The following is a 27,181-nucleotide window of genomic DNA, read 5'->3' as shown; positions in this document are numbered from 1 at the left end:
ATGTAGTCCTTATAGAAGAGAGTTTGAATAAAAGAAGAAGATAACATTTTTCTCCTTTCCCCTTTCCTTAATATTTACCTTTTCAGGTATTCCTTGCTCTTTGTTTTTCGGTATCAAACTTTCCACAGAGCTCTGGTCTTTCCTTTGCAAAAAGTTGGAAGTCTTCTATTCTGTTGAATGCCCATACTTTCCCTTGGAAATATATAGTCAGTTTTGCTGGGTAGCTGATTCTTGGTTGAAGACCCAGCTCTCTTGCCTTTCTGAAGATCATGTTCCATGCCTTCCAATCATTCAGAGTAGAACTTGCAAGGTCTTGTGTGACCCTGATTGGCATTCCTTTATATCTAAATTGTCTTTTTCTGGCTTCCTGTAGGATTTTTTCTTTTGTTTGAGAGCTTTGGAATTTGGCAATTACATTCCTGGGAGTTGTCTTTTGGGGGTTTAGTGTAGAAGGTGTTCTGTGAGCTCTGTCAGTGGCTGTATTACCCCCTTGTTCTAGAATCTCTGGGTAATTTTCTTTGATTATATCTTGTATCACGATGTCGAGTTTGGTGTTTATTTCTGGCTTTTCTAGAAGTCCAATTATTCTTAAATTATCTCTTCTCCCTCTATTTTCCAGATCTGTCACCTTGTCTGTGAGATATTTTATGTTCTCTTCTAATTTCTTGGTAATTTGGCTTTGCTTTATTAATTCTTGCTCTTTTACATGATCGTTGTCTTCCAGTTGCCTGATTCTGACCTTTAAAGCCTGGTTTTCCTTTTCAGTTTGGTCACACCGGTTTTGTAGATGCGTGAATTTCTTTTGCATTATTTCCCACTTTTCCTCCCAGAAAGCTTCCATCTTTTTGGTCATTTCTGATTCAAATTCTTCATGGGTTTGTGGAGCGTTTCCATTTCCTTTGGAAGGTTTCGGAGCATTTTCTTGTGTATTGTCTTCTATCTCCTCTGTATTTTGTATTTTGGCTCCATAGAATGTGTCCAAAGTCGCCCCTTCTTATTTTTCTTGGGATTTTGGGGCTTCTGTGCTTCTGTGGAGTTTTCCATCTCTGAATGGGGAGGATTAGCTTTTCTTATCTCTGTCTGGTGTTCAGAGGCTTTAGTCCTGGGCAGATTGTCCCTTCTATGAGCTTTCCCTGAGTTGAACTGAGTATGCCTTAAGGCAGTGACTTTCACTGGAACTGGAATGGAATGATCCGGCCAGGTGGTTACATTCACCCCTGGCTCTCTCTGTTTCCCTGCTGTTTGGGTGCCCCCTTGACTGGGTCGGGTTGCTTTCCGGAAGTTGCCTTCAGAATAGCTGGCCATGAGGCTGTCTTGCCGCCTGGAGGGTTGCTGTTGTTTCAGACAACCCTGCTCTCTGAGGGGGAAGGGGCCGCAGCTTCCCAGAGCTCCAAGGGCAGTGACTTTCACTGAAACTTGGATAGAAGGATCTAGCTGGTGACCCTGAGGGTTGCTGTTGTTTCAGAGGACCCTGCTCTCTGAGGGGGAGGGGCCGCGGCTTCCAGGAGCCTTGGACTCTGCGCTCCTATCCCTTAGGTCTGAGTGTTCTCGGGTTCTGGCTTTTGAGGGGGGGCCGTACCTTTTGATCCAGGTCCAGGTCCAGGAGGAGGGTTTCCAGGGTCTATGCTGTTGATCGTTTTGAATTTCGGCGCCCTAGGAACCTATAGTTTGAGATCGGTCGGGAAAGGTTTCCTGAGATCTGAACTTTAGCTTTCTCTAAGCCGCCATCTTGACCGGAAGTCACTTTTATTTATTTTAAAGATAAACTTTAGTAATTTAAAAAGTAACTTAAATGAATAAAACAAAATTGTAATTATACCTTTAATTAAAACTATAATCGCCTAAGACTAAACTCTTTTGGGAAATTGTACTTAATTGCTATTAAAACTTTAATAACTTAGAACAGCACTAAGACTTTTGAGTATCCCTGTTTATAAAATATATCATCACGTTAAAGTACTAAAATTAGGTAGTTCAATACTTTTATCTCATTGACATGTTTACTCTTTCCAGTGGTACAGATTGTAGCCCATCTATACTTTCATATTCTATGTGCCTTTTTTCTGTGGCTTCCTATAAATTTTTCACAGATCTATTCAACACACATGGGACTTTCTACTAGATCTCTTGATATTGCATGACTTTCTCTACTTCAATATAGCAGTTTAGCTGTTGTTTTTAACTTGCCCTAATTTCCATTGTATCTTTCGAAAGCAAGACTTCTTAACCTTGGTTCTCTGAACTTAGTAGTTTTTTTTAAAATGCTGATTGCATTTCAGTATAATTGGTTTTATTTTTAGTTTCATTTATACATCTAAAAATATTATTCTGAAGTTTCTATAGGCCTCACTAGACAGCCAAAGTGGTCCATGACATCATAAAAACTGAGAATCTTGATAAAATCCTTCATGCTACTTCTGAGCAGTTTTGTTTTGTTTTCTGGTGTGGTGATATGTTGCAACCTACCAATTTTAAAAGCACACTTGTTTCCTTTTACATGACTGATAGTTTAAATTCTTTGGTGGCTAATTTTCTATGCAATTTTTTTCAAGGAGAGGTTTAGAGTAATTTAAAGCACTGCAATTCCAAAGAGCCATCCAGTTCATTCACTTTTTCCTGTCCCATTTTGAACCTAATTTATTATTCATTAACAGTGTCTGTTGAAGATACACATTTTGCATTATGAGCTGATTTTTCTCTCCAGCTACATATCATAATCTGAATACTAAGCTTTTGACAATGTCTGCTTGGTTTGTGTGGTTAGTTAGGTTGGACTCTTGAATTAGTATGGATCTCACTTGATGAAATTACCACAGTGGCACCTGCAAATTAATGCAATAAGACAACCTCATTAGTAGGAAATCTCACTTTCATTTGGACTTTACATTTGACTTCTTTCATAACAGTTAAAAACAACTGGTGAAATGTGTTTTCTGTTTTCTGTTCTGTGCTTCATATTAATAATCACAGGATTGTTGAACAAAATTACCTTTAAAAGAATTTAATACATGTAAAAGACATTTTGTTAGGGGAGAAATGGTGTAAGTATAAGAGGGGATGTTATATTCTCTATACCTTTTAGAGAGTTGTACAACTGAAAACATTTTACATATGACTTTATATTCTGAACTAGTGTTGTGTTTGTTTCTACATTCTGTTCTCATTGTGGCATTTTATTTCAGTTAGATTTAGGAAATGATAGTGTCTCTATCTATTCTTTTACCCACTCATAAATTTTTCCTTGATGGCTTATAGAATTTTGAGTGGAAGGGACATTAGAGGCCATCTAGTCTAATATCTTAATTTTTCAGTTGAGGAGAGACCAAGAGAGTTATATAAGTAGTGAATAGAAGAGACAGGATTTGAATCAGGGTCTTCTGACTCCAGATCCTGTGCTTTTTCTTCTGTAGTAGGCATATGTTCCTATTTGATTCTTTATTTAAATTTAGCATTGTTTTAATTTCATAAAATGATATCTTTTGTTTTATCTTGCTTATATTTCTCAATAGAACTCACAGCCTGAAAGCACCCTTAAAGCAAAGTATTTTTTAAAAGACAGAAACCATCTTTTATAACAAAGAAAAGAAAATGGTTGAGCAAAAATAACCAAGATACCTACCAAGTATAGCATTATATGTAGTATCACACCCATAATCTACAAATTTTTTAAAGAAGGGATGAGGCACATGCATTCTTTCCTTCACAAACTTATAATTTGCAGCATTTCATTTTAATTTTTATTGTTTCTATTTACATTGTTTTGTATATTGAGCAGTTAAGTAGAACAGTGGACAGAGGGTAAGGCTTGGAGTGGAGGAAGACTTGAGTTCAGATCTTCCCTTAGGCACTAAGAAGCTATGTGACCTTGGATAAGCCACTTTGTCTGCTTGCTTCTCAGTACCAATCTGTAAAAAGGGTATGATAATAGTACCTACCTATGCCTCTGGATCCAGAGATCTCCAGGCTCCCCATGCTTCTGTCTTGTCTGTGTACATGCTAGACAATCCTGCGCCGAGTCAGGAAAGTGCTCTCCTACCACAAGCACTCTATCCACTCTGCCACCCAGTGCCCAGTTGCATTAATTTTGTTTAATAACATTTATATTTTTAATGTAATCAAAATAATATATCTTTTAAAATCATTTCTGTCTTTTGCTTAAGTTAATCATTTATTCTTAATATCCATGTCTGTAAAAGTTACCTGATATGATCCTCTATCTCCCTTTTTTTATTATATAACCTTTAATATTGTATACTGACCTTTCTGTGGTATATGGCAATAAATAAAACTACATTTCTTCTAGCAATTTTTGTCAGCCAGTGCCAATTTTTTTTAAATGATTACTGCTTTATAGTATGAGTTGTGGAAATGGTATTCCCTTTTTTTTTACCCTTCCCTCCCCCTTTCATTATCTCCTTGGAGATTTTAGATATTTTATTACAAATGAATTGCAAATGAATTGTGTTATTTCACCTAGCTCTATAAAGTGTCCCCTTGATATTTTTATTGGAATCGACCCAATATCTGCCAGTTAATTTTTTTGCAGGCTATTTCTCTAGTTATATAAGTTATTTATTTAAACTTTTCTTAAAATATATAGTTATAATTTCTATCTGGGAATTGCATATGTTGAGGTAGATTGATTCCCAGATATTTTATTCATTTTGTGATTATTTTGAATGGAATTTTCTTTCTCTTATTTCTTCTTGGACTTTATTATTGCCATCTAGAAGTGCTGCTGACATTTATACCCTCTTTCCTGAAGTTGTCTCAATTTCTTTACTAATTTACTAGTATTTTCTATACCACTCTCTCAGCAAACAGGGATAATTGCTGTCTTCTTTGTTTATCTCTATGCTTTTAATTTTTATTTTGCCTTATTACTATTTCTATAATTTTTAGAAACCAAATGAAATATAATGCAATCTTTTGATGCAATGGCTACAGTACTGGGCCTAGTGCTTGGAAGACCTGAATTCAATCTAGCCTTAGACATTTATTAGCTGTGACCTTGGACAAGTCATTTACTTCATTTTCTTTCCTGTAAAATGGGAATAATAATAGCACTAATAATAACACTAGAAGACTAGTCTTATTTGCTAATTTTGAATTATTGCTCATGCAGTTCTACTGTTTTTGCTTTTTGCTCAAGTCAATCTATTTATTTCTTACAAGCCAACAACTTCCAGGAGATATTTTAAATAACTAGAGAGTTTGTAAGTTCTTATCCTTCTCTGGAATATTTTAGAGAAGCTTTGGTAGAATGTATTGATGGCATCTCTCCAGTATATTTAATTTTTCATGTCAAACATAAATCTCCTACCTACTTTGCATTACTTTTTCTTGATAATTATATTATTACTTACACTGTATGATCCTTCTGTTATCTTTCATTCCTCCACATGAATTTCCTGCTTTTTACTCATAAAATTTATTAATCCTGTCTCTTATTGTGTATAAATACTTGACAGCATGTTAAAGTTTAAAGTTTACTTAATAATCCTTGTGTTTCTCAATTCAGTTCAATTGTTATCATTTATAAAATAATTATTAAAGGCAGTGTGCTACCCATAATACCTTTTAAAAGACAAAAAAGATATTGATGGTACTTTTGCTCACTAAAAAAATATGATTTTTCAAATATTTACCAGGTTTTTAATATAATTTTATTGCCATTTGTGTGCCACTCTTAGATTTTTTTCTTCTAGAAAAATCTTTAATTTTATAGCAAAGGAACGGGGCATATGGGTAGCTCAGTGGATTGAGAACCAGGCCTGGAGATGGGAGGTCCTAGGTTCAAATCTGGTCTCAGACACTTCCCAGCTGTGTGACCCTGGGCAAGTCACTTGACCCCCATTGCCTAGCCCTTACCGCTCTTCTGCCTTAGAGCCAATACACAGTATTGACTCCAAGATGGAAGGTAAGGGCTTAAAAAATTTTTTTTATAGCAAAGGCCATAGGAAATATAAGGAATGTAGAAAATAACTTGGCTGTCCTTTAGAATCTCTCATGTAAGATGAGGTTTTGAATTGTTGAATTTTGTATAATTGGAAATCTGTTACCCTATAAAAAAGAACTACGTATCTTCCTGTCATTACATACTTCCTGTAGACAGAGGATAAAGGGAGTATTCATTGATTCATCCTCCTCTTCCTCTTTTTTGGCATGATGTAGAATCAGCAGTGATGGTGGTGAGTAGGGATTTTGAAAATGGCTAACCAGACATGGGCATGTGGTTTTTATTTTTTATCCTCTTTATTCCTTCATTTCTAATGATCATTTAATAAACCTCATAAAATATAATATTTTTATTATTTGAGATATAATTATAATTTTTATAATTTTAAGTAAAGCAAATGTGGTAAGATGCATTGATGCAGTTTTCATTAAATTCTTAAGATTTTCTCAAGGAACTTTTTTTTTTCATGATATAATTCTTAACTCATACAAGTACTCAATAGTTATATGATTAAATTCTTAGGTAGGAGATATGACAGTTATCATTCTGTTTTACTATTTCTAAAATGTCTCACTGCTCCAGAATATTTTGATAACATTTTTAAGCCATTATTTTTTTTAAACATTATTTTATTTGGTCATTTTCATACTAAGCCATTATTTTAAGGCTTAAAAATATGTTATCAATGAATGGCACAGTATAGTTGTAAAATGAATGACTGTAATCTGATATGGTATCTATATAAAATACTCATCTAATTTCTTCCTTCCTGTTCCCAGAATTCAAGCATTCTTTCAGACTTACTATTTCATTGAAATTATTTTTTTGAATATAAAAACATTGCATTTTCTGAATTTTAAAAACCACTTAAACTTGAAAAATTTAAGAGGAGAGCCTATGTGAAAAATATAAATGAATCTAGACCTAAAGCCATTGGAATTTATACATAGGACTTAATTTAATTCCCTTTTCCTGTAGTTTGATAAACCTACTTTTATTTATCTATAAGCCTAGCAACTGCTTTCATTTTTTTTGTGAGATCAAGGATTTCTCTCTAGCAAGGACCCCTAGCTATCCTGGGTTCTTTAATTTTCTTGGTACAATGGTACATTGTACATTGTACATTGTATATTGAGGGTATTTTACAAATATTTTACAAATATTTATTGATAAAGCAGTTTAATTTATCTGTACAAAGATACATGATTATATATGGTGCACAGCATAACACTGAAAGAAGAGATAGCGCATTGTCTTTTTATTTATTTATTTTTTTTAGATTGAGATTGGAAACTGCAAGATTGTTTATTTAGTATTGATTCCTGAGTGTTTGGAAACTACTTCCTGCTTCCATACTTATCTGACATTTTCTTGTTTATTTCCAGAATTAAATTTTTAAAGCGGATTTTAAAAATGAATGATAATATTCTTTTTATTTCTACTTCAGAAAAAGCTTATGTGGTTTATGGCATTTAGAATATATTAAGAATTTCTAAACACTAAGTGAAGTTTTTTTTTTTTGCTACCCATTTTCTATTACCCCTCTTTTAAAAATTCTAACTTGCCCCCAATTAAAAGTTTTTATTCTTTATTTACTTTTTGTTTTTTCATTTATCCTTCTCAAACTTTGGTATCTGTTTTGCATATCCTTCACTTATCCTACCCTTTATCTTAAATCTATACCTCCATTTTACCTATTATACCTATATCTTCCTGTTGGAATTAATATTTTTTTAAATTTTTTATTTGAAAAATTTTATTTAATTAATATAGAATATTTTTCCATGGTTACACAGTTTGTGTTCTTTCCCTCCCCTCCTCCCTCTCCTTCCTTTCCTCCCCCCTGTAGCCAAGGAGCATGGAATTAATATATTCTTTTTTTTTTTTTAACCCATACCTTCCATCTTGGAGCCAATAATTGGCTCCAAGGCAGAAGAGTGGTAAGGGCTAGGCAATGGGGGTTAAGTGACTTGCCCAGGGTCACACTGGGAAATGTCTGAGGTCAGATTTGAACCTAGGACCTCCCATCTCTAGGCCTGGCTCTCAATCCACTGAGCTACCCAGCTGCCCCCGGAATTAATATATTCTTAAGCCATGTTTTTTTTGTGTGTGTGTGTTTATGGAATTTGCACATGGGTATATTCAACTTTTGTCAGGTTCAGATAAAAGGAAGTTTCCCCTTACTTTTCCTACCATATTCATATTTTCCTCATCTCATGCATTTCATTATTCATGATAGTTTGTTATATTTCTTCCTCCTTTCCCAATATTATCCTTTTTTTCTCTTGTTTTCTTTTTTTGCTTGTTACTTTTTATATTCCTTGAGACATTAGGATTCTAAAAGAACAATTGTTTCTTTGCTTTATTACCCTGCAACCAAGAGATCCTCACATAGTTTCTTCCAGTTGACCAAATATGTATACTTTTCCATTTTTTTCTTGTCTTCTGCATTTTTCGTACTGTTTAACAGAAGTAAACATTTTTTAAAACACTTAGGGATACAGAGAAAATAGTCTCTACTCTCAATGAGTTTACAGTCTAATAGGATGAGGCAACATCAAAACAACTTTGAACAGAAAAGATATACAGTATACAGAATAAATGTGAAGTGATTTCAAAGGGAAGACACACTAGTATTAAGGCAGAATGGGAAAAGCTTTTTGTAGAAGGTGAAATTTTAGCTGAGACTTGAAGGAACCCAATAGCCATAGGTGAGGAGGGGGTAATTCTAAGCACTGGGAAATTTCAGCTAGTCAAAGGATGGAGTATCTTGTGTAAGGAATAACAAGCACAGTGTCACTATATTATAATGTAAGAAGACTGGAAAAGGTAGGAACCAGGTTGTGAAGAACATTTAAAAGCCATTTTCCCCAGTTTTGTTGTATATGTAATTGTTGTTTATAAGCCTTAATCTTTAACCTTCTTAAAATATGTTTCAAGTTCTACTCACCTTTAAAGTGGGTAATAGCCAAGCACATGTGATACTGATAATGGCTCTTTGATGTTTGAACTTTAATACTTGGCACTTTTTGTATTTTTTATTTGACCTGGAAGTTTTGGCATATGATGTTTCTGAGCATTTTTATTTTGGGTTCTTCTTTCAAGAAGTGATTAGGAGTATCTCTTTATTTTTTACTTTGCTTCCTTGTTCTAAGAGATCTGAGTTATTTTTATGATTTTTTGAAATGCTGAATTAAAATTTTTAAAATACTATTTTCAAGTAGTTTAGTGTTTCCTAGGTAATTTCTGCTTGATCTGTTTTCTAGGTTATTTTTTAATAATATGTACCATACATTTTATTTTAATTGCTTAATTCTTGAGTAATATACTAATTCACCTTGCCATTCACTCCTCCCTAGCTATTCCATTTTGTATGTTATTTTTTTAGGTATTCTTATAGACCTTATAGTCAGAAAATTATTTTCTCTCAGATGCTGGACTGGTAATGGAGTTGCTCTGTTTTTCTGGGTTTACCCACTTGATCTTTCCTCAGTCCAACATATTTCTTCATCATATCCAGCATTTTCTTTTTGTATAGCCAGCCTCAGTTTCTGAATTCAGAGTTTGTGCTCAGGCCAACTCAGATATCATAATCCTGGAACTTGTTCCTAGGTCCTGATCTTGTGCCTCAATTGTCTGATCTTATATCCCACCTGTTGTTCAGACCCAGGCCGACTAGATAGTGGATCTGAACTGTACTGCCTTCATGTTGATTTAGTCCTGTATCCTTTCATACCTGGGGCTTCTGGGGTCTTTTGAAGCTGGGTACAGCTCTGCTCTTAATGCCAGTTGTGGATTCAGGCCACTCTACACTTTGCCTTCCACATAATCTAGTTTGTCTCCTTTTTAGATTTCCATAGTATTCTGGCAATTTTTTTGTGTGTGTGTTGTACTCAGCTGGATGAAGAAATTTATAGCTAATTCTGTTTGATTTTATCTTTTCCTTCTGTTACATGTTTAGATCTGTATCAGGTTTGTGGGAGATGTAAGATACTCTAGATCCCAAAGCAAGTGGCATAGCGAGGTAGCAGTGGTAGAGTGCTGATCTTTAGTGTCAGGAATACCTGAGTTCAAATCTAGCCCCAGATACTAGCCCTGACACCCTGGGAAGTTTAATCCATTTGCCTCAGTTTCTTCATACGTAAAATGGAAATAATAACAACATTTACTTCCTAGGGTTGTTGTGAGAATCAAATGAGATATTTGTAAAGTGCTTATTAGCACATAGTGTTGACTATATAAATGCTATTGCTGCTGATTTTTATACGTCATCTTCCCATAACATTATTTTTAAAGCATTATGCTTTATAGATGCATTTCCATAAAATTACAGCATTTCCTGCTGTAAAAAGTAAAGTGAATGTGTGATTTTTTTTACCTTAATGAAAAGCATGTATTAAAATATAGTATGGTTAATATTTAAATTCTTTTCTGGATTCTCACTAATAATATTTTAGTGTTTAAATATTTGTAGTGATGACACCATTCATTATCCAGAGAATTTGGCCTAGTTCACTTTTGTTGAAAAGTCACATCAATATTTTTTTTCCAAATAGAGCTTAACAGAAAAAAAAAATCATGCCACTGATTTTTGTTTTTTTGTTTTTTGTATTGTTTTCATTTTTTAATATATCCCTTTCCCCACATCCAGTGATCTATCCCTTGCTTCAAAGAATTATAAAGAGGAAAAAAAAGAATTTCATCAAAAATATCCCAGTCATTAACCAAGTCTGACCATTTATGTAAAGTCCCACACTCATAGTTTCTTATCTCTGTCTAGAAGAGAGGTACATGTTTCCATTTCCTCTTTTTGGCCAAGCTTGGCCATTAAAATTAAAGAATATTTTACTCTTTTTTTTGAGAGAGGGATGTAGTAGTTCCTTCCATGTCTAGACATTATATATGTGTGTGTGTGTGTGTGTGTGTGTGTGTGTGTGTGTGTGTGTGTGTGTGTGTGTGTGTGTGTGTGTGGTTAGGCTTACTCCACTATATTAGTTAGTGTAGGATTTCCTGTGCTTTTCTGAATTTTTCACTGTGAAGATTAAAATTTTCTGATGACTTTTTTTTTTAAAGCCCTCACTTTCCATCTTAGAATCAGTACTGTATGTTGGTTCTAAAACAGAAGAGTGGTATGGGCTAGGCAATGGGGGTCAAGTGTCTTTCTAGGGGTCACAGCTGGGAAGTGTCTGAGGCCACATTTGAACCTAGGATCTCCTGTCTCTGGACCTGGATCTCAATCCACTGAGCCACCCAGCTGCCTCCCTGGTGACTATCTTAATTTATAGTCATTTGTTACATAATTAAAATAATGGGTCAGAGAAGGAAAAGGCATCAGCCACGTTTGGCTGTTATCTTCTCAAACTTCCTTCCCTAAGCAGCCTGAGTTTGAGCTCACCTAATCACACCAACTGTGGTTCCAGGACCAGAAAGAGCCTTCCTTCTCCAGACCTGAAACTTCTATCTTCCCTGGCATCACTTTCCTTAGTCTCTTATTTGCTAGACTTGACTTCAGTCTGGGTCAGAGGCCAGTCTTACACCAGGAGTTACATGGGACCAGAGACAAGCATTTTCCCAGAGTGCACATGTCCCACTTAATACAGGTCATGTTCTTAATCAAAGGATGGGGTTGAATTGCAACCTCAAAAGAATAGGGGATCAGACTAGTAAATTTACACATCATAATTATTGTTTCTCATGCGTAATGGAGGAAATGGAAATACGAGATGGATCAGCTGAAAAAGCTAGAGGCTTGGAACTTTCGAAATTGTCAATCAACTGAGATGGAGTCACAGTTCCATAGAATCATGAAGGGAGCAGTTAAGCAGCTTAAGCTGTTTTGAACCTCACTCCGTTCTCTGACTGTTTTGAAGGGACGGTGGGAAACAAATTCTCTTTGGTCATTGCCCATTTCAGGAGACTGAGTGCTGAGAAGACTTTTGGGGTTTAGCTCAGAAGAAACCTGTCAGCCTTTCCTTTCACCATCTCCCCTTAGAGAAAGATAATGTTATTTCCTGGATTAGAAACATACTGAACTCCTCAATCAACAGGGATAATTTATAAGATTAGGGAACACTATTTTTCTCTCACCCCCTCCCCTCTCCTTACTACTTCTACCTAAAAGAATAAAATACCTCTTAGTTAAAGATTTGATCTCGGGATTTAGTTATTAGGGGAAGTCTTTAAGTTTACCATTCTGAGAAGAACACTGCAAGACTGTTGAGAAGGGAACAAGAAGTAAAATAGAGGGACTCAAGATCCAGTCTCCCCCTAACTTATTTCCTGGTGTTAAGGCTCCAACACTTCCTTATTACCATAATCCTCCTAAGAGTGGTATCTATTACACATGGTACATTTATATTACCTCCTATTAATGTACTACCATTGTTTAAGTATTCAGTAGTCAATGGACATAGTCTTCCTATTTCTAATTTTTTTTAAGTTAAAGGAGTTGTAACAGTATTTCATCATGGGAAACTTGACATTCTACTTAGTTTATTGATTCAAAAACAAACACTGTACACATTAAAAGCTGAGCACCTCATTAGAACATTTGTATATTAATTGCCTAAGAAGAAAAAAAGTCTTTGAAGATGTTTTTACAAAGTAACTGATAATTAGAGGCCAGCAAATTTCATAATACACTAATTGGTGACCTGTAAATCAGTACATTTATAATAAGTAAATGTTTAAAATTAATGCTTTATATTTATTGAATACCTAGAAATAGAAATTCAAATTATTACCTTTATTATGTACTTTCTTCATGCAGAAACTTTGAGTAGTACCTCATACAGTGCTTTGAATGATACAAACATAAATAAGTTATAATCTATCCTGCCTGGAATTTATCGTCTATTAGGGGATTTTTGCATGCAAATAATTATACTCCAAAATGGAAAAGAAGAACTTGAGACTATTAAAGAAGATTTGAGTCTTTTTTTTTTTGCACTTATTGTATTTTATGGTCATATATGACCCCTTTATATGTGTATGTCTAAAAGAGCTAAATAACATGCATATGCATATTTTTCTGTATCACAATTCAAATTTAGAACTTTATGAGCTTATGATCTAAAATATAATTAGATGAAATGCCTTTAATTTCATTCAGTAAATTGCCATTTTTGCTATAACAGGTTTTAATGGTTTATATGTATATTTTAAAAACTAAGAACCATAGAACTAAGCTAACTTGCAAAAGTCGAATTGAATTGTAAATTTCTTCTGTGTTTTATAGGGTGCGATGGTTCCACTCAGTGAAGGCTTTGCTTAGGATTCCGAAATTAAGATCTCCTCTAGCCATGTATCACAACATAACAGTGTTAAATTGTTAAGTGGGAATCTTCACAGATAATACACCTCTCTCCCTTCCCTTTAGTCCTGGATCTGCTACATACTTGTGTGATCTTCAAGCAAATCATTTACTGCTTTGGGTCCTGGTTTTTATAGAACCATAACAGAGATGGGCAAAAAAAGTGCTTTTCCCAATGGTACTAAAATTTTGAGTGTTGAAAGCATTTGTTTATACCAGAACCTCAAGAGGGTTTAAAGGGAGTAGTAGAAATGTTTCATTGAAATATTCTGGAAGACACCAGATGGTGGGCTTCCAGATCACCTAGTCTTTCCTCCAAAAGTGGTCAAGGGACTCATTCCTTTGCCATAGGGCAATACCCTGAGATCTCTCTCCTTGCCTGTATATTCTTATGACCCAAGGTCTAAGATTTTTCTTCCAAAATCTCCCAAATCTTCCCTGCCACCTCACCATTAATTGAATTGTCCTAAAAAACTGATTTAGAGGATACCTCCTTGGCACATTTTGATACCTATCTTAGTTCTCTAATTTGCTAGTTATAGATCTGACTTTTAAGTTGAATGAGATCTAGCTCAGCTAGTATATAAATCATATTCCCTTCTTATAACCTTGAACGTTATTCAGACTTTTCTTGAAGACTTGTAGTGAGGGAGAACCCACAATAGCTCTAATTACTAAGTAATGAAGTAATTAACTTCTAGTCAGCCATGTTCATATTTAAGTATGTTATTCTTTTTTGCTTATTTCAAAAAGTTCCAAGATAATAAAAAGATCTTGGACCAGTGATATTTTTCAATAACAGCAGCTAATCTAGTCATTAAGATCAATATTATAGGTCTTACTACCCACTGCTCTTAAGTTCTGCTTCGTCCCCTTGCCATCTTCTCTATCCTATGTCCTTTTGGTATAATGGAAATAGTGTTGGTCTTCAAGTTAGACCTACGTAAATCCTGATTTTTTTACTTGATATTAATAACAGAAAAGACAATGAACAAAAACATCTCCTCTGTTGCATATTTCAAGGAGGTTTGTATAATTTTGATGTATGCATTGAAAGTACTTTGTTGGAAGATAAACTTGATGGCTTCAATTTGCTTTTATCTAATGAAATGTTTTTTATTTAACCCACATTAGCACAATGGGGTTTAGTATGATGGTTAAGAATATATTATGTTGTGAAATATTACTTGCAAAAGCATATCTGTTTCTTTCTAGTACCCCCTACCTTTAAAGGGGGAGAAAGGGGTTAATTTTTTAAAGGGTTGGACTTTATATTTTGAGTGTGGTTGCCAGGAGTTTAATTCCAAAGAGATTTTATTTACAAAATATAGAAAGCGTGAAGCAAGAAATCAGAGAGAGAGGATAAGGTAAGATATCTAGCCTGAGCATGAAGTAATTTATCTCCAGCCCTTCTCTCAGCCTGGGCAGAGAGAGTTAGTTCTTAGTTGGAGGGGCCTTTGCCCTCATAGCCAAGCCCCTGGGGATATAGGGAGCCTCTCTCAAGAGGATAAGTCTTTCCTGAAGCTGGGTCTCTTCAGAAAAAAACCAGCAGTTAAGAGTTAGCTTTTCACTCACCACCTGTCAGTCCAGTCAGGAACAAGGTCTTGGGTCTAGTGGCAGATCAAAGAATGAAGATTTTTTTTTTTCCTCACAGGAAGTAACAGCTCCTTTTAAAGACACTTCCTTTGTGTCTTCCCTAATTTTACATCTACCAATCACAGTTGACACTTTGTTTTAGGACTGTCCAGAAGTCAGTCGGTCAATTCTGATTCGTCACCTACTATTGTACACATGGGTAATAGACCTCACCCACTCAAGTGTGAATTGGAGTGTTTGCACCTTTGGTGATTAAATCTAAAATGGGAAGATCTTCGTAGTCAACTTTAAGTAGGGTGTTCTAAAAATAGGCAGGGATTACAATTTAAATCTTCACAGTCAGGGGAGAGTTAAGTATTTTCATTGTTATAATCAGGGGAGAGTTATAAGTATTTTCATTTTTACAATCAGGAGAGTTAAGTTTAATCTTCACACACCAAAATGAGTTTGATGCATGTGTAGATTATGCCCATTTAAAATGTATTCACAAAATAGGCATTCGTGTAGGTTGTTGTTGATATTCTTGTAATCTCCCCCTTTTTTTTGATGATGGTAAAGTCTGAAATCTTTCCCATGTTTTTGGTATTTTTTCCCCTCTTTTCATTTTCCTTGTGAATCAAGATTCACATTTAAGCTACACATGCATCAAACTTATTTTTGGTAGGGGGTATTAGAAAGGAACAGATGTGCTTTTGTAAGTGATATTGCACAGCAGACCACATTCTTAACCATCATACTAGGTCCCGTTGTGCTAACTTTGGGTTAAATTAAAAAAAAAAAACATTTCATTCAATAAAAGCAAATTGAAGACTTCAGTCAGGTAAGCCTCTGATGCCTTCAAGCTGTAATATTGACCTCCTGCTGAACTACTTCTTCCAATCTAGCCGTTTTTCCTGTTTGCTTTCTTTAGGGACATTTCAACTTCTGTAACCATATCTGAAACTGATGTTAAAGACCAAGTGTGGTGACTATACTGTCCTTAAAGGTGAAAAAGTTACAAAATTTTTATGTTTTTTCCTTTGTATATACACATATTTTATTAGGAAAATACTCTATCCTTCTCTGGAAGGATATATTAAAAAGTTGATATTCGAAGCTAATTTTACCTTTGGCTACCCTATCTCTTTATTTGGCAAAACACCCCAGTGTTTATTGACTGTGGCAGATTCTAGATTCTTTTGATCTCTTTGCTATGGTAATTGATTAGTTCAATTTTGTATGGAATTGTTATAAGTAGTCAGTGTCTTTTCCTCCATTTCTTATTTCTCAGAATTAATAAATTGTTTAAATATTGTAAGTTGACATATTAATTACATGTTCCTCTGATTACAGTCATTATCTCCATGCATTCTATTTCAAGTTATTTATCCATCCTAAGTTCTCTTCTGAGCTTCAGGCTCTCATCACCAGTTGCCTTTTGAACATCATTAACTAAATGTCCAGTTGGCATCCCAAACTCAGCATGTCTAAAACAAATTATGTTATTTCCCCCTAAATCTTCCCTTCTTCTAGTCTTTACTATTACTACTGTCAAGAACTTTACCATCTTCCAGACATCCAGGCTCACAGTTTTGGTTTTTCTTTTTTCTTTACTGTCTCATCACACATCATTCTACCCCATTTCTGTTATCAACTCTTATAGTTTTTTATCTTCACATTTTTTGTATATGTGTGTGTGTATATATGTATATATATATATATATTTTTTCCCCCCTCTTCTCTCCATTTACATTGCCATGGTTTAAGCTCTCTTCAGCTTACACCTATATTGTTGAAATGGTCAACTGGTTGGTCGTTTTCCCACAAGACTTTCCCTACTCCACTATGCCCTCCTCACAGCAGTCAAAGTGCTTTTCCTCACATGCAAGTCTGTCCATGTCCCATCACTTCCTCCACTCCTCAATAAAATCTAGACTCCTTATTTTCTTTAGGATCAGATATAACATTCTCTATTTGAAATTTTAAACCCTTCATAATTGGGCATGTAACTGACCCAACTACACCAGCTCTTTTGCTATCTCTTTATAATAGGACCTTTTATTTCCTGACTACATTTTCACTGATCCTCCTCTGTGATCTCTCTCTCCACAACTGCTACCAGCTTTCTTGACTTCTTTTAAGACTCAGCTCAAATTCTACTCCATCTGATACAAAGCGTCCATAGTGATAGATAGCCCTTACATACATAACTGACCATATTACTCTCCAACTCAGTATACTCCAGTAGTTCCCAAATGCTTTTAGGATAAAATGCAAAGTCCTTTGGCTTTTAGTGCCCTTCACAAACTGGACCCAGCCTTTCTTTCTAGTTGCATTATATGTGGCTCTCCTTTCTCTTTTGCCTTCCATCCATTCTTTACATACACATTCCATTCATGTAATGCATTCAGTTATCAGAGAATTTCTTATTTTCCCTAAGATTCAGGTCTTATCTCCTACACAAATCCTTTCTTTTCTTTTTTTTTTAATTCCAAATGCTAGTTAAGTATATAATCTGAATATAATTATGATGATAGATGTGCTCTTTTGATAAAATGTTACTTGAGATCAGGGACCGTTTTATTTTTCATCTTTATATTCCCTCACTCCTGGCACAATATCTGGCATAGATTAAGCACTTAACTAATGCTTATTAAATTAATAAAGGGTTTTAGAAAATAAAACATTTTAAATTATGTTAATATTTGGAAAGAAAAGGATTTCATTCTGTGATGTACTAATAAGTACTCATGGCTACAGGGATTGTTAGGGTAGTATTTTATATATTACAAGATTTAGACAATACAAGGATAATAAATAAGGTGCTGGCGCGCGTGTGTGTGTTCATGTGTTTTGGGCCTTTCTGTTTGAATTTGGTGATTTTTCTGAGTTTTGAAAAAATCCCAGTAAGTTACTTAAGCTCTTTGGACATCATCATCTAGAAAATGATAGTGTTGAACTGTATGGTCATTTTCAGTTCAAATATTACAAGATTCATTTATATACTTCTATGATACTATGTTTTAGAGATATAGAAAATACGTTTAAAAGCCTCTACATAATTAAATTAAAATTTTCTTTCTTTTTATAAGTAAGATGATATAACAGAACCTTTTATTTGAATTCAGTGAGTTTCGTTAAAGTAATTGTGCCATTACCAACACCTTAGTGAAATAATTTAACAATTTTTACTTTTTTTCCCTTATCCATGAAGTGAAAGTGTTAGAGAAAATAAAGGACTTAAGGCCAGTGACTATCTCCCTTTTTTGGCTTTCTGTTCCCATCCTTGTACAATGCCTAATAATACTAGTGCACTTAGAAATCCTTTGAAATATTTTTTGGTTTATTGGATTAAATTACTTTGTTTTCTAGCTCCATTTTTAGATTCTGTAATTTGGACATTATACATATGCCCATATTTTGTGTACACTTTATGACAGAGCACTTTGTATTCTTCATATCTTTTCTTAGGGTTTTTATTTTCCATTTATTTAATAGAAGCGAAAATATGGAAATATGACTTTTATATCCAATCCTATAAGTTCTCCAATTGCATTGGCTGCTCTTTTGTATGAACAAGTAAATATCACCTCTTAGGTTATTAGAAATGTTCAAATGTCTTGCTCAAATTAGAATATAGAATAGTCTTTAAAATGAAGAAAATTTGATTTTGGAAATCAGCTAACAATTAAACATTTATTAAAATATTGTAGGACATTGGATATAAAAAAATCATTAGTCCTGTCTTCAAGGAACTTAGAGTTTACTCAAATGTGACACTAGCTATACAGATAAATATAAAGTAATTTTAGGAGGAAGAAATAAAACATAGGGCACACCTACTTATGTAGAAGAAGGTATGGGTGCTCAGTCTTGAAAGAAGCTTGGAATTCTAACAGGTGGAAATGAAGAGGTATACATCATTCTAGAGATGGGAACTACTCTGGGCAAAGTTCCAGAGATTGAGCAGATATGTAATATTTTGAATTCTGAGAACAGGTAGACAAACATACTGAAATCGAGAACTAATGAAGAGAAGTAATATGAAAGAATTTTGGAAAAGTATATAGGAGTTAAACTGTGAAGAACGTTTAATGTTAAGATAAGGAATTTTCATTTTATCTAGAGATATGAAGAAACCACTTAAAAATTTTCAGAGGGAAATAATATAGTCAGACCTATACTGAGTAAAGAACATTTAATTTGGCAGCTTATGTGGGTGATAAATTAGAGAAGGGAGTGACTAGAAACTTAGAAACCAATTGGTATACTATTGCAATAGTCCAGGTAAGAGGTAACTAGGAAGATGACCTTGTGAGTAGAGGAATTAGAAGAGATGTGACAGTAAGATGTGTTCAGGTGAGGGAGAGGGAAGAGTCAGATAACTTCAAGATTGCAAACCTGGTGACTGGCAGGATATTAGTCTCCATTTTTTTTAAAGGGGAGGGAGTTTGGAAGAGAAATGATATTGGAAGAATATGAATTTCGTTATGGATGTGATGAGTTTGAGATGCTTAAGAAACTTTCAGGTGGAAATATCTAGCAGGCAGTTTTTAATGTAGCTCTAGAGAGATTAAAGCTGATTATAGTTTGGTGAGTCAACTCAATAGAAATTATAATTGAACCAATGGCAACTTATTAGATCTAGAAAAAAGATTCAGGACAGTCTTGCTTAATGACTGCTGAGATGAACCATAATAAATTAAGATGCAAGATTCTCTACTAAGAAGAAGGGGGAGGAATTGGAAGGACAGACTTTAGAAGAAAAGTTTTGAAATAACAACTCTAGAAAGTATGATGAATCAATGGAAGAGAAACAAAAGAATTGCCATTCAAAAGTAAAGACCTATTTGAAATTATTGAACACAAATTTATAGTGAATTCTTTGATACTAATTCTTCTAGCAGCATTCAACAATGAACAATTCCTAACAATGTTAGGAAGACAAAGCAGAGAGAGGATAATACTAATTTAGGTTTTAAATAATATTATTTTTATATTGAATTGGTTTATTTTTCATGGGGGTAGTTTTAAAAAGTAAAAACCAGAAATAATCATAGAATTCTGAGAAAAGGATCTGGGAAGTTATTTTGTTCAAGCCTCACTCAAAACAGGAATATCCCTTGTGTATTAGTAGCAGGATGGCAGAAATATGCTGTTCATGTAAATCATAAAGCTTTGAATTAGTCTCCTGTTCCTTTTCACAAAACTTCACTAACAGGTCCTGTGAAAGTTTGGAGGGAGTTGGGACTAACATTTTTACATTTTCATTAAATATGCAAAATGTATTTTTTGGCAAATTAATGAAATCATAATTAATGTTTTTCAATCTTGAACTGTAAGATAGAGCTTGGATACTTCTAAACTTGAACACATAAAAATCATATATTTTGCCCTTAGAATTAGAAAAGCAGCCATTATATTATAAAATGTTTAAAAGGAAATGCACAATATAATTTTAGGTAAGCTTCATGTAGATTAGCCTTTACATTTTAAAATCCTATTGTTTTCTTTATTTTTTTAACAGCAAACCCCCAAAAGATGGTAAAAGTGATAGATACTTTATTATACTCTAAAAAAAAGGGAGGAGGCAGCTGGGTAGCACAGTGGATTGAGAGCTAGGCCTAGAGATGGGAGGTCCTAGGTTCAAATCTGGCCTCAGACACTTCCTAGCTGTGTGACCCTGGGCAAGTCACTTAACTCCCATTGCTTAGCCCTTACCACTCTTCTGTCTTGGAACCATACACAGTATTGACTCCAAGATGGAAGGTAAAGGTTTAAAAAAAAAAACTAGGATAGTCCCAATATTTCTTTTCACTCTGTGCTTTAAAACCATATACCCGAGTATAAAAATAAATGAAAATTGTACATTATTAGTCAACATACTGGTAGATTTTTCCTGAGCTTCCTTAATGGAATCTAGAAGGAAGAAAGAAGGTTTTGCTAAACCTGGAACTAAGATTGACTTCAGAGAGACAAGCTAAGATGATGGGATATCTCTGAAAATTCAGCTGAACTCTTTCCTACAACTTCATGAAGATCGAGAAAACAGATCAGACCAAATCTGATCTGGAATTCCCAGGAAATCATTTTACCAACCTAGTTCGACAAAAAGAAACAAAGATCTTCAAACCAAGGGAATGAAGTCTAGCCAGAAATATGTTGCCTAATGCATCCTAGTATGGAAACAGCCTATGTACCAGGACGAGGAAAGGTCTCAGATTTATCAGAGGGGCCTCTGCCTGGGTAGGGGGCAGGAACAAGTGCCAACTGGCAGCTGTCACTCACTACCTAGTTCTGGCTCCCAGATCCAGGATGGATTGACTAGGATAGACCTGCACTTAGGGATTGGCATTCCACTGTAAGGAAAATTTGGGGGCCCTAGACTGTACTGAACAAAGAATGAATCTAAAAGAAAGCAGCAGGTATGTGTTTCAGACTCTAGGAGTGGAAAAGGGTCTCAGAACTAAAAAAAGAATATAAGGGAGAGAAAGAGAGATCCAGATGCAGATGGTGGTAGATCCACTTGGGGATCCCTCTGAATACCTAGCCCCGAATTCTAACCTCCAGTTAGTGAGAGTCAAACTGAATCACTTTCTCTCACTGGGTGAGTTGTGCAAACTCCTTGGAGGCAATTGATATAAAAAACAGCATCTCTTATTTTAAGAGGGAATACAAACTGAGGATCAGAACAAGGGGCCCCTAACTCTAAGGGATCTAATTTCCCACAATCCTCTACATCCTTCACAAGAGGGAGTCTTCTGGCTAACTTAGCTCCCTGTTTCTATCTAGGTGTCCCCAAAACTGACTAAGCTAACTATCTGTGACCCTTAGTAGTTGGTTTGAAGTATCTCCCAAGAGCTGTCTCTGAAAACTATAATGAATGAACTCTAGCAGCTAAGTTCACCCCAGGGGTTCTGACCCCTGAGGTAAAACCTCAAAGTCAGTCTGACAGGATTTTCTAGATAAAACCTCCTGAAAAGCACAGCAGGTATGATCAGATCCTTTTCTGGATCTTTTCCAGTTAAATAGAGTACCTCAAAAGATGAATCAGGGGTATACTCCTTCCCCAGTCAGGTAAGATAGAAGAGATCAGATATGATCACCTTTCCTCTCTTCCAAGACAGGAAGCTCCCAACCTCCAACAGGAAGTCACTACTCTCTAGAAGATGTCACTTCCAAACTGTTCCTCCTCTACCTTCTGCCTGCTAAAATTCTTTCCCTTGAGTTCCTAGTCTATGCCTTAAAGACAGCCTTCTACTTCTCTTAAATCTTACCCTATCTCTATCCTTTTTCCATTATAGAACTAACCCCCAGGCCAGTAGGAATAACCAGGGCAGCAATCCCAGACCAAAGGGAGGTTATTGTTCTTTCACCCTCAACCAGCAAATCTTTCCAGCTGACGACTAGTAATGGCTGAGTCTTAACAGAAGTTTACATTGGAAATCCATTATAGGCAAGCCCACAAAACCTTTTGCTCAGACCCAGACCCAAATCAGGAACTTTCAGAACTCAGATAGGGGTAATGACAATCAGACTTTGCTCTGGATCAAACCACTTTGGGAGCACTGAAAGTTTACAGGTCCTTGTTCCTGAGATCCTGAATAACATAATACTCAGTACCTACAAGAAATCAGTAGTAGGACCCAAGAGGACAAAAGCTCACTCTAGACATTCCCTCTAGCAAAAATGCTAATTTAACGTAAATTCCAAACTTAGGAAAGAGGCTAACAGGATGAATAAATAAAATCTAAAAAAAATAATAATAATTTCACCATAAAAGTTGTTATGGGGACAGAAACACCCAGGACAAAAACCTAGAAGAAGATAATGACTCTGGTTATCAGTTGTGGAATAGTTGAACAAGTTGTGCTATGTAAATGTGATAAAATATTGTTCTTTCAGAAGTTATAAAGGAGATAATTTCAGAGAAATTTGAAAAGTTGTATATGAACTGATGCAGAATGAACAATGTATACATTGCAGGAGAATGATATATATAATAATTACACTGTAAAGATAAAAATCTTTAAAAGACTCAGAACTATGGGGGCAACTAGATAGCTCAGGATAAAAGAACCAAGTCTAGAGAAGGGAGATCTTGGGTTCACGTTTGGCCTCAGATACTTCCTGTAGCTGTGTGACCCTGTGCAAGTCACTTAACCCCTATTGTCTAACCCTTATGGCTTTTCTGCCTAGGAACTGGTATCAATTCTAACTTAGTATCAATTCTAACACAGAAGGTAAGGGTTTTTCTTTTTGTTTTGTTTTTTAAGAAAAAAATCTTAGAACTATAGTCAATGCAACAACAAATAATACTTCCAGAGCACTCTTGATGACATCTTGACAGAGATGTTATAGACTCAGAGTACAGTTGGAGAAATTTTAAACATGAACAAAGCACAAATTTGTTGTTTGATTATACGTGTTTATAACTAGGTTTTTGTTTTTGTCTATGTGGGGCGAGAGGCCATGAGTGAGTGGGGGAGAAGATTATGTTTTATCTTACAGCACACTGAAGTTATTCTTTTCTAGAACATTAGTAGAATATTGTTTGGAACCTAACAATTCTTTATTTTTTCCAGACTATGTCTTCAGCGGTGGTACAGTTATATGCAGCAGATCGAAATGGCATGTGGTCAAAAAAATGCTGTGGTGTAGTGTGTCTTGTGAAGGACAATCCGCAAAGATCTTATTTTATCAGAGTATTTGATATCAAGGTAAGATTCTTTTACTTGCTAGTTGTAGGAGTTTGGTCTGATCATGATTATCTAATACATAGTATGTTAGATTAGTTCTTATTAATGCCTTGACCACTACATGTCACAGAAGAGCCATCATTGGTCACATTAGAAACATAACTTGTTTTTGACCACTAAATTGGAGAAGTTAACTTGACTGAGTAACAGCATACCAAGACACTAATAGACACCCCACACCTTCACTCACTCCCCCCCAAACAGGTTGAGTGATAGCCCCAGATTGTTTCTCTGCTGTGAATAATTCCAATTACCACCACACTTGCTCTAAGTCTGCTACTTGAAGATCTACTACCTTCCAAATTGTACATCCTACTTTTGATCTTAATTGTAGGAAATTCTTGTATTGAGATGAGATCTTTCTTCTATATCTTGTACTCACTGCTTCTCTTCTATATATTTTTCATGACTAGAGTGGTTGGAAATCCCATTGTGGAACTTACTTTCTCAGTGTATATCATCAGTCATATCTTCTTTGTAATTTAGGGTTTTAGAGAATTATCTCTGTGAACTCAGAGGCAGGGCTCGAACTAAGGACATATCTTCCTGCCTTCCCTCATGCTTCCTCTCTTTCCATGTAATTCAAAATTCAAAGAAAGCAGTCATGGTTCTAACAGGTCTCTCAGCAAGGTGCTGTGTTTTGTTCTGTATGATATCTTTACTTTGTTCAGTCATCTATGAATTATGGCCTGGTTTCTAGTTATCCTGGCTATTTTGTGACTACTATAGTTTGATAATTTGTCAGTATCCTTTATCCTAAAGATTTATTGCTCAAATACCATAAGATCTAGCATTTACTTTTTCATTGCAATAGGATTAAAATGGATAGATTTTGTTCACAAAACTGCATTTTGTCTATTTTGTACATCTGTATCCCACTATTTTAAACTCAGTTACAGAAATTTTTTCATCCTTCTTAATCAACTGGCTCTGGGCGTTAAGAAATATTTATTAAGAACTAATAAATAGGTTTCCCATCTGGGCCTGACTTAGACTTTTTTATAGGGAGAATGGGTGAATTATATTCAGATTTGCATGGAATCCCTTGCTCAATGAATGACTTTTCTTTTGGGGAAATTCTTCAATCACATCCTTTGGTAGAGGATATTGAGGGAATGGAAGGAGATGGGCCCTCGTTTGTTGAAATTTGAACAGGAATAGCTGACCTAAGTAGGTATATATCTGAAGAAGATGTAACCCACAGAGACTCAGGAATATCTTACTGGGATTTCAAAGACAGGAGCTATCCCCTCCTGACCCTCTGGAAGCAGGACTGGTAGCAAGGTTAGAGAGTCCTCAGGCAGTTTTAGGGACAAAGAGCCATTTGAAGAACATGACATAGTGGCCCTTAGTTTATATCAGAGATCTCTTCCCTAACAGATTTGTAGGGGAATTGGACATTAAAAGGAATGAATGTTAATATATATTATATAACTGGCATTAAAACACCAGGGTCTGGGAAGAAGTAAGGTTCACCCCCTGACTCCCAAGGTCTCTTCTCCTCCTTCACACCATCATAAAGATCTCTGGCTATTTCTCTGGGGTCCTCCACACTGATTATAAGCTCCCTGATGGGTACTCTGGTTTGAGTTAAAACTTACTCTATCAGAATTACTAGCCCTGTTGGAGTGTCTTAGTATTATTATTATTATTACTACTACTACTACTTCAGCTTCTGAAGTTCCTATCATCCTGATTTTCTTCCTATAGTTTATAGCTACATGGCGGTGGCTTACCACAGAAATAGCATTGTAATGGCCCTTTGTCCAAGTTCTTATCACTTCCCTCAAAGGAGCCATGATTTCCTTACTTTTATTAAGACAGGAACTAAGCTAACTGCCTCATTTTCCTTGTTCTGTCTTTTCTGCTTCCTCCTTTTCAGCTTTTTCTTTTTCTCTCCTTTCACAGCCTTCAAAAATATATATTGAGGTTCTCTTCAAATTTTCTATGTCCATACTAAGATTGGAAAACTCTTCTGAAAATACTCTCCCAATTTCTGGGGAAGACTGATTTACAAAATGATTTCTTATAATTCTAGAATCTATCTCTTTTGCTACATCTAGCCCAAAATTTCTGGCCCCTACTTCTACAATTCTATCATAAAATCTGGTTGGCCTTTCATCTGTTTCCTGGTTAATATGTTCAAATTTTACCCAGATCTCTCATCTTGAGAAGCAAGCCTCCTTGGATTCGTATAATTTAATATAGTCCTGAGCTACATTTGGGTCCCATTTTGGATCTTTTTAAAGACAATTTTTTCTTTTTGCATTCCCATCCTGAGAATTATTGGTGGCTGAAAGAATGGTCAGTCTATCACCTTCAGTTAATAAAGCATAGAGGAGATTCATGATGTCAATCCAACTCGATTTATAGGTCCTATATATATTTTCAAACCTCTTGATTATTAGCAAAGTCTCTACATCAAAGAAAGGTGTCTGATCTTTTCACCTATCAAGATCACTGGGGGAAAAAATAGAATATGATTTTTTTGTCACTAAATTTCCTCTTCAGTCCTATGCAGAAACTTCTCTCATGGGAGAAAGCAGGCAGTAGGGAACCAGGGCACCATTTTTAAAGTCTGATCTCCTTCTGAATTAGATAAAGCACAATTCAGGCCTTAATATCAAATCAGGAGTTAAAGGAATTTCAACTGAAATTTTGAGGTACTATAGGTTATAGAGATTGGCTTTCTGGGGAGTTGCAAAAAGTGACCCCCCCCCAAAAAAAAACAGTAAAAGAACTGGGTAAAAAAAGCTCTCTGAGATTATCTGCTCCTATTACCATCTTCAATTCTTATAAAGCCTTTAAATCAAAGTAACTGAACCTAGGTCATGAGAAAACACATTTTGAGCAATCTCTATATATTAGAATTTCTGTATTTATCTATATTTCTATAAATAGAAATAAATTGCTTCCTTCCTCATCATCCAGGACTTTATGGAGGACATTCTTAACATCCCATGAAATCGTTACTTTATACAACGGGCTTTCCTTTGGAATCCATTTAGGAATTTTCAAGATTCATGTCATATTACCCATTGCCTAAGCTTTAAAAAATTCTTCAAAAAGGAGAAAGATGGAACAGAAAGAAAGAAAGAAAAAATCAGGTTTTTAAATCTTACTACAGGACTCTCCTCACGCTTTAACTGCTGAACATTTAATCCATTTCTTTTCTTTCTTTTTTTTTAATGCTTATTCTGAAGCTTCCTTCTCAAGTGACCATTTGGTCTACTTGAATCACTTTTAAGCAGTGGCTTTCTAAAGCAAAAAAAAAAAAATCATCTCTTCACTGAAAAAATCCAATCTCTGGAGCTGAACTAAAAGGCTTTCTCACCTTCTGACCCCTCATAGGCTAAATAATCCCATTTAAAAGAATTAAGATTAAGATCTCATCAATCTGTTGCTACAAGTGTCTCCTGAACTTGAGAATTCCAAAAAAATGAAATTTCTACTTGATATTAAGCTGCTCTTGTGAAAAATTCAGAGAGTGATCGGAAAGAAAGCAAACAGAAGGAACAAGATACCTTGTGGTCTGCCAATAATTGTAACAATTAAATTGGTATGGAGGCTCAGCAC

General features: G+C 35.1%; 1 protein-coding gene across 2 annotated transcripts in view; it reads left to right on the top strand.

Annotated features, from left to right (window-relative positions):
• WASL (WASP like actin nucleation promoting factor) overlaps positions 1-27,181 on the top strand; it is a 99,491-nt gene that overhangs the window by 25,470 nt on the left and 46,840 nt on the right. For both annotated transcript variants that reach the window (XM_007504239.2, XM_007504238.2), the window contains exon 2: positions 23,432-23,566. In XM_007504239.2, the coding sequence (XP_007504301.2) occupies positions 23,432-23,566 (135 nt within the window). The remainder of the gene's footprint in view (positions 1-23,431; positions 23,567-27,181) is intronic.

Source organism: Monodelphis domestica, chromosome 5, assembly GCF_027887165.1.
Source record: "Monodelphis domestica isolate mMonDom1 chromosome 5, mMonDom1.pri, whole genome shotgun sequence".
Lineage (NCBI taxonomy): Eukaryota > Metazoa > Chordata > Mammalia > Didelphimorphia > Didelphidae > Monodelphis > Monodelphis domestica.
This window is presented reverse-complemented; position numbering and strand designations above follow the sequence as displayed.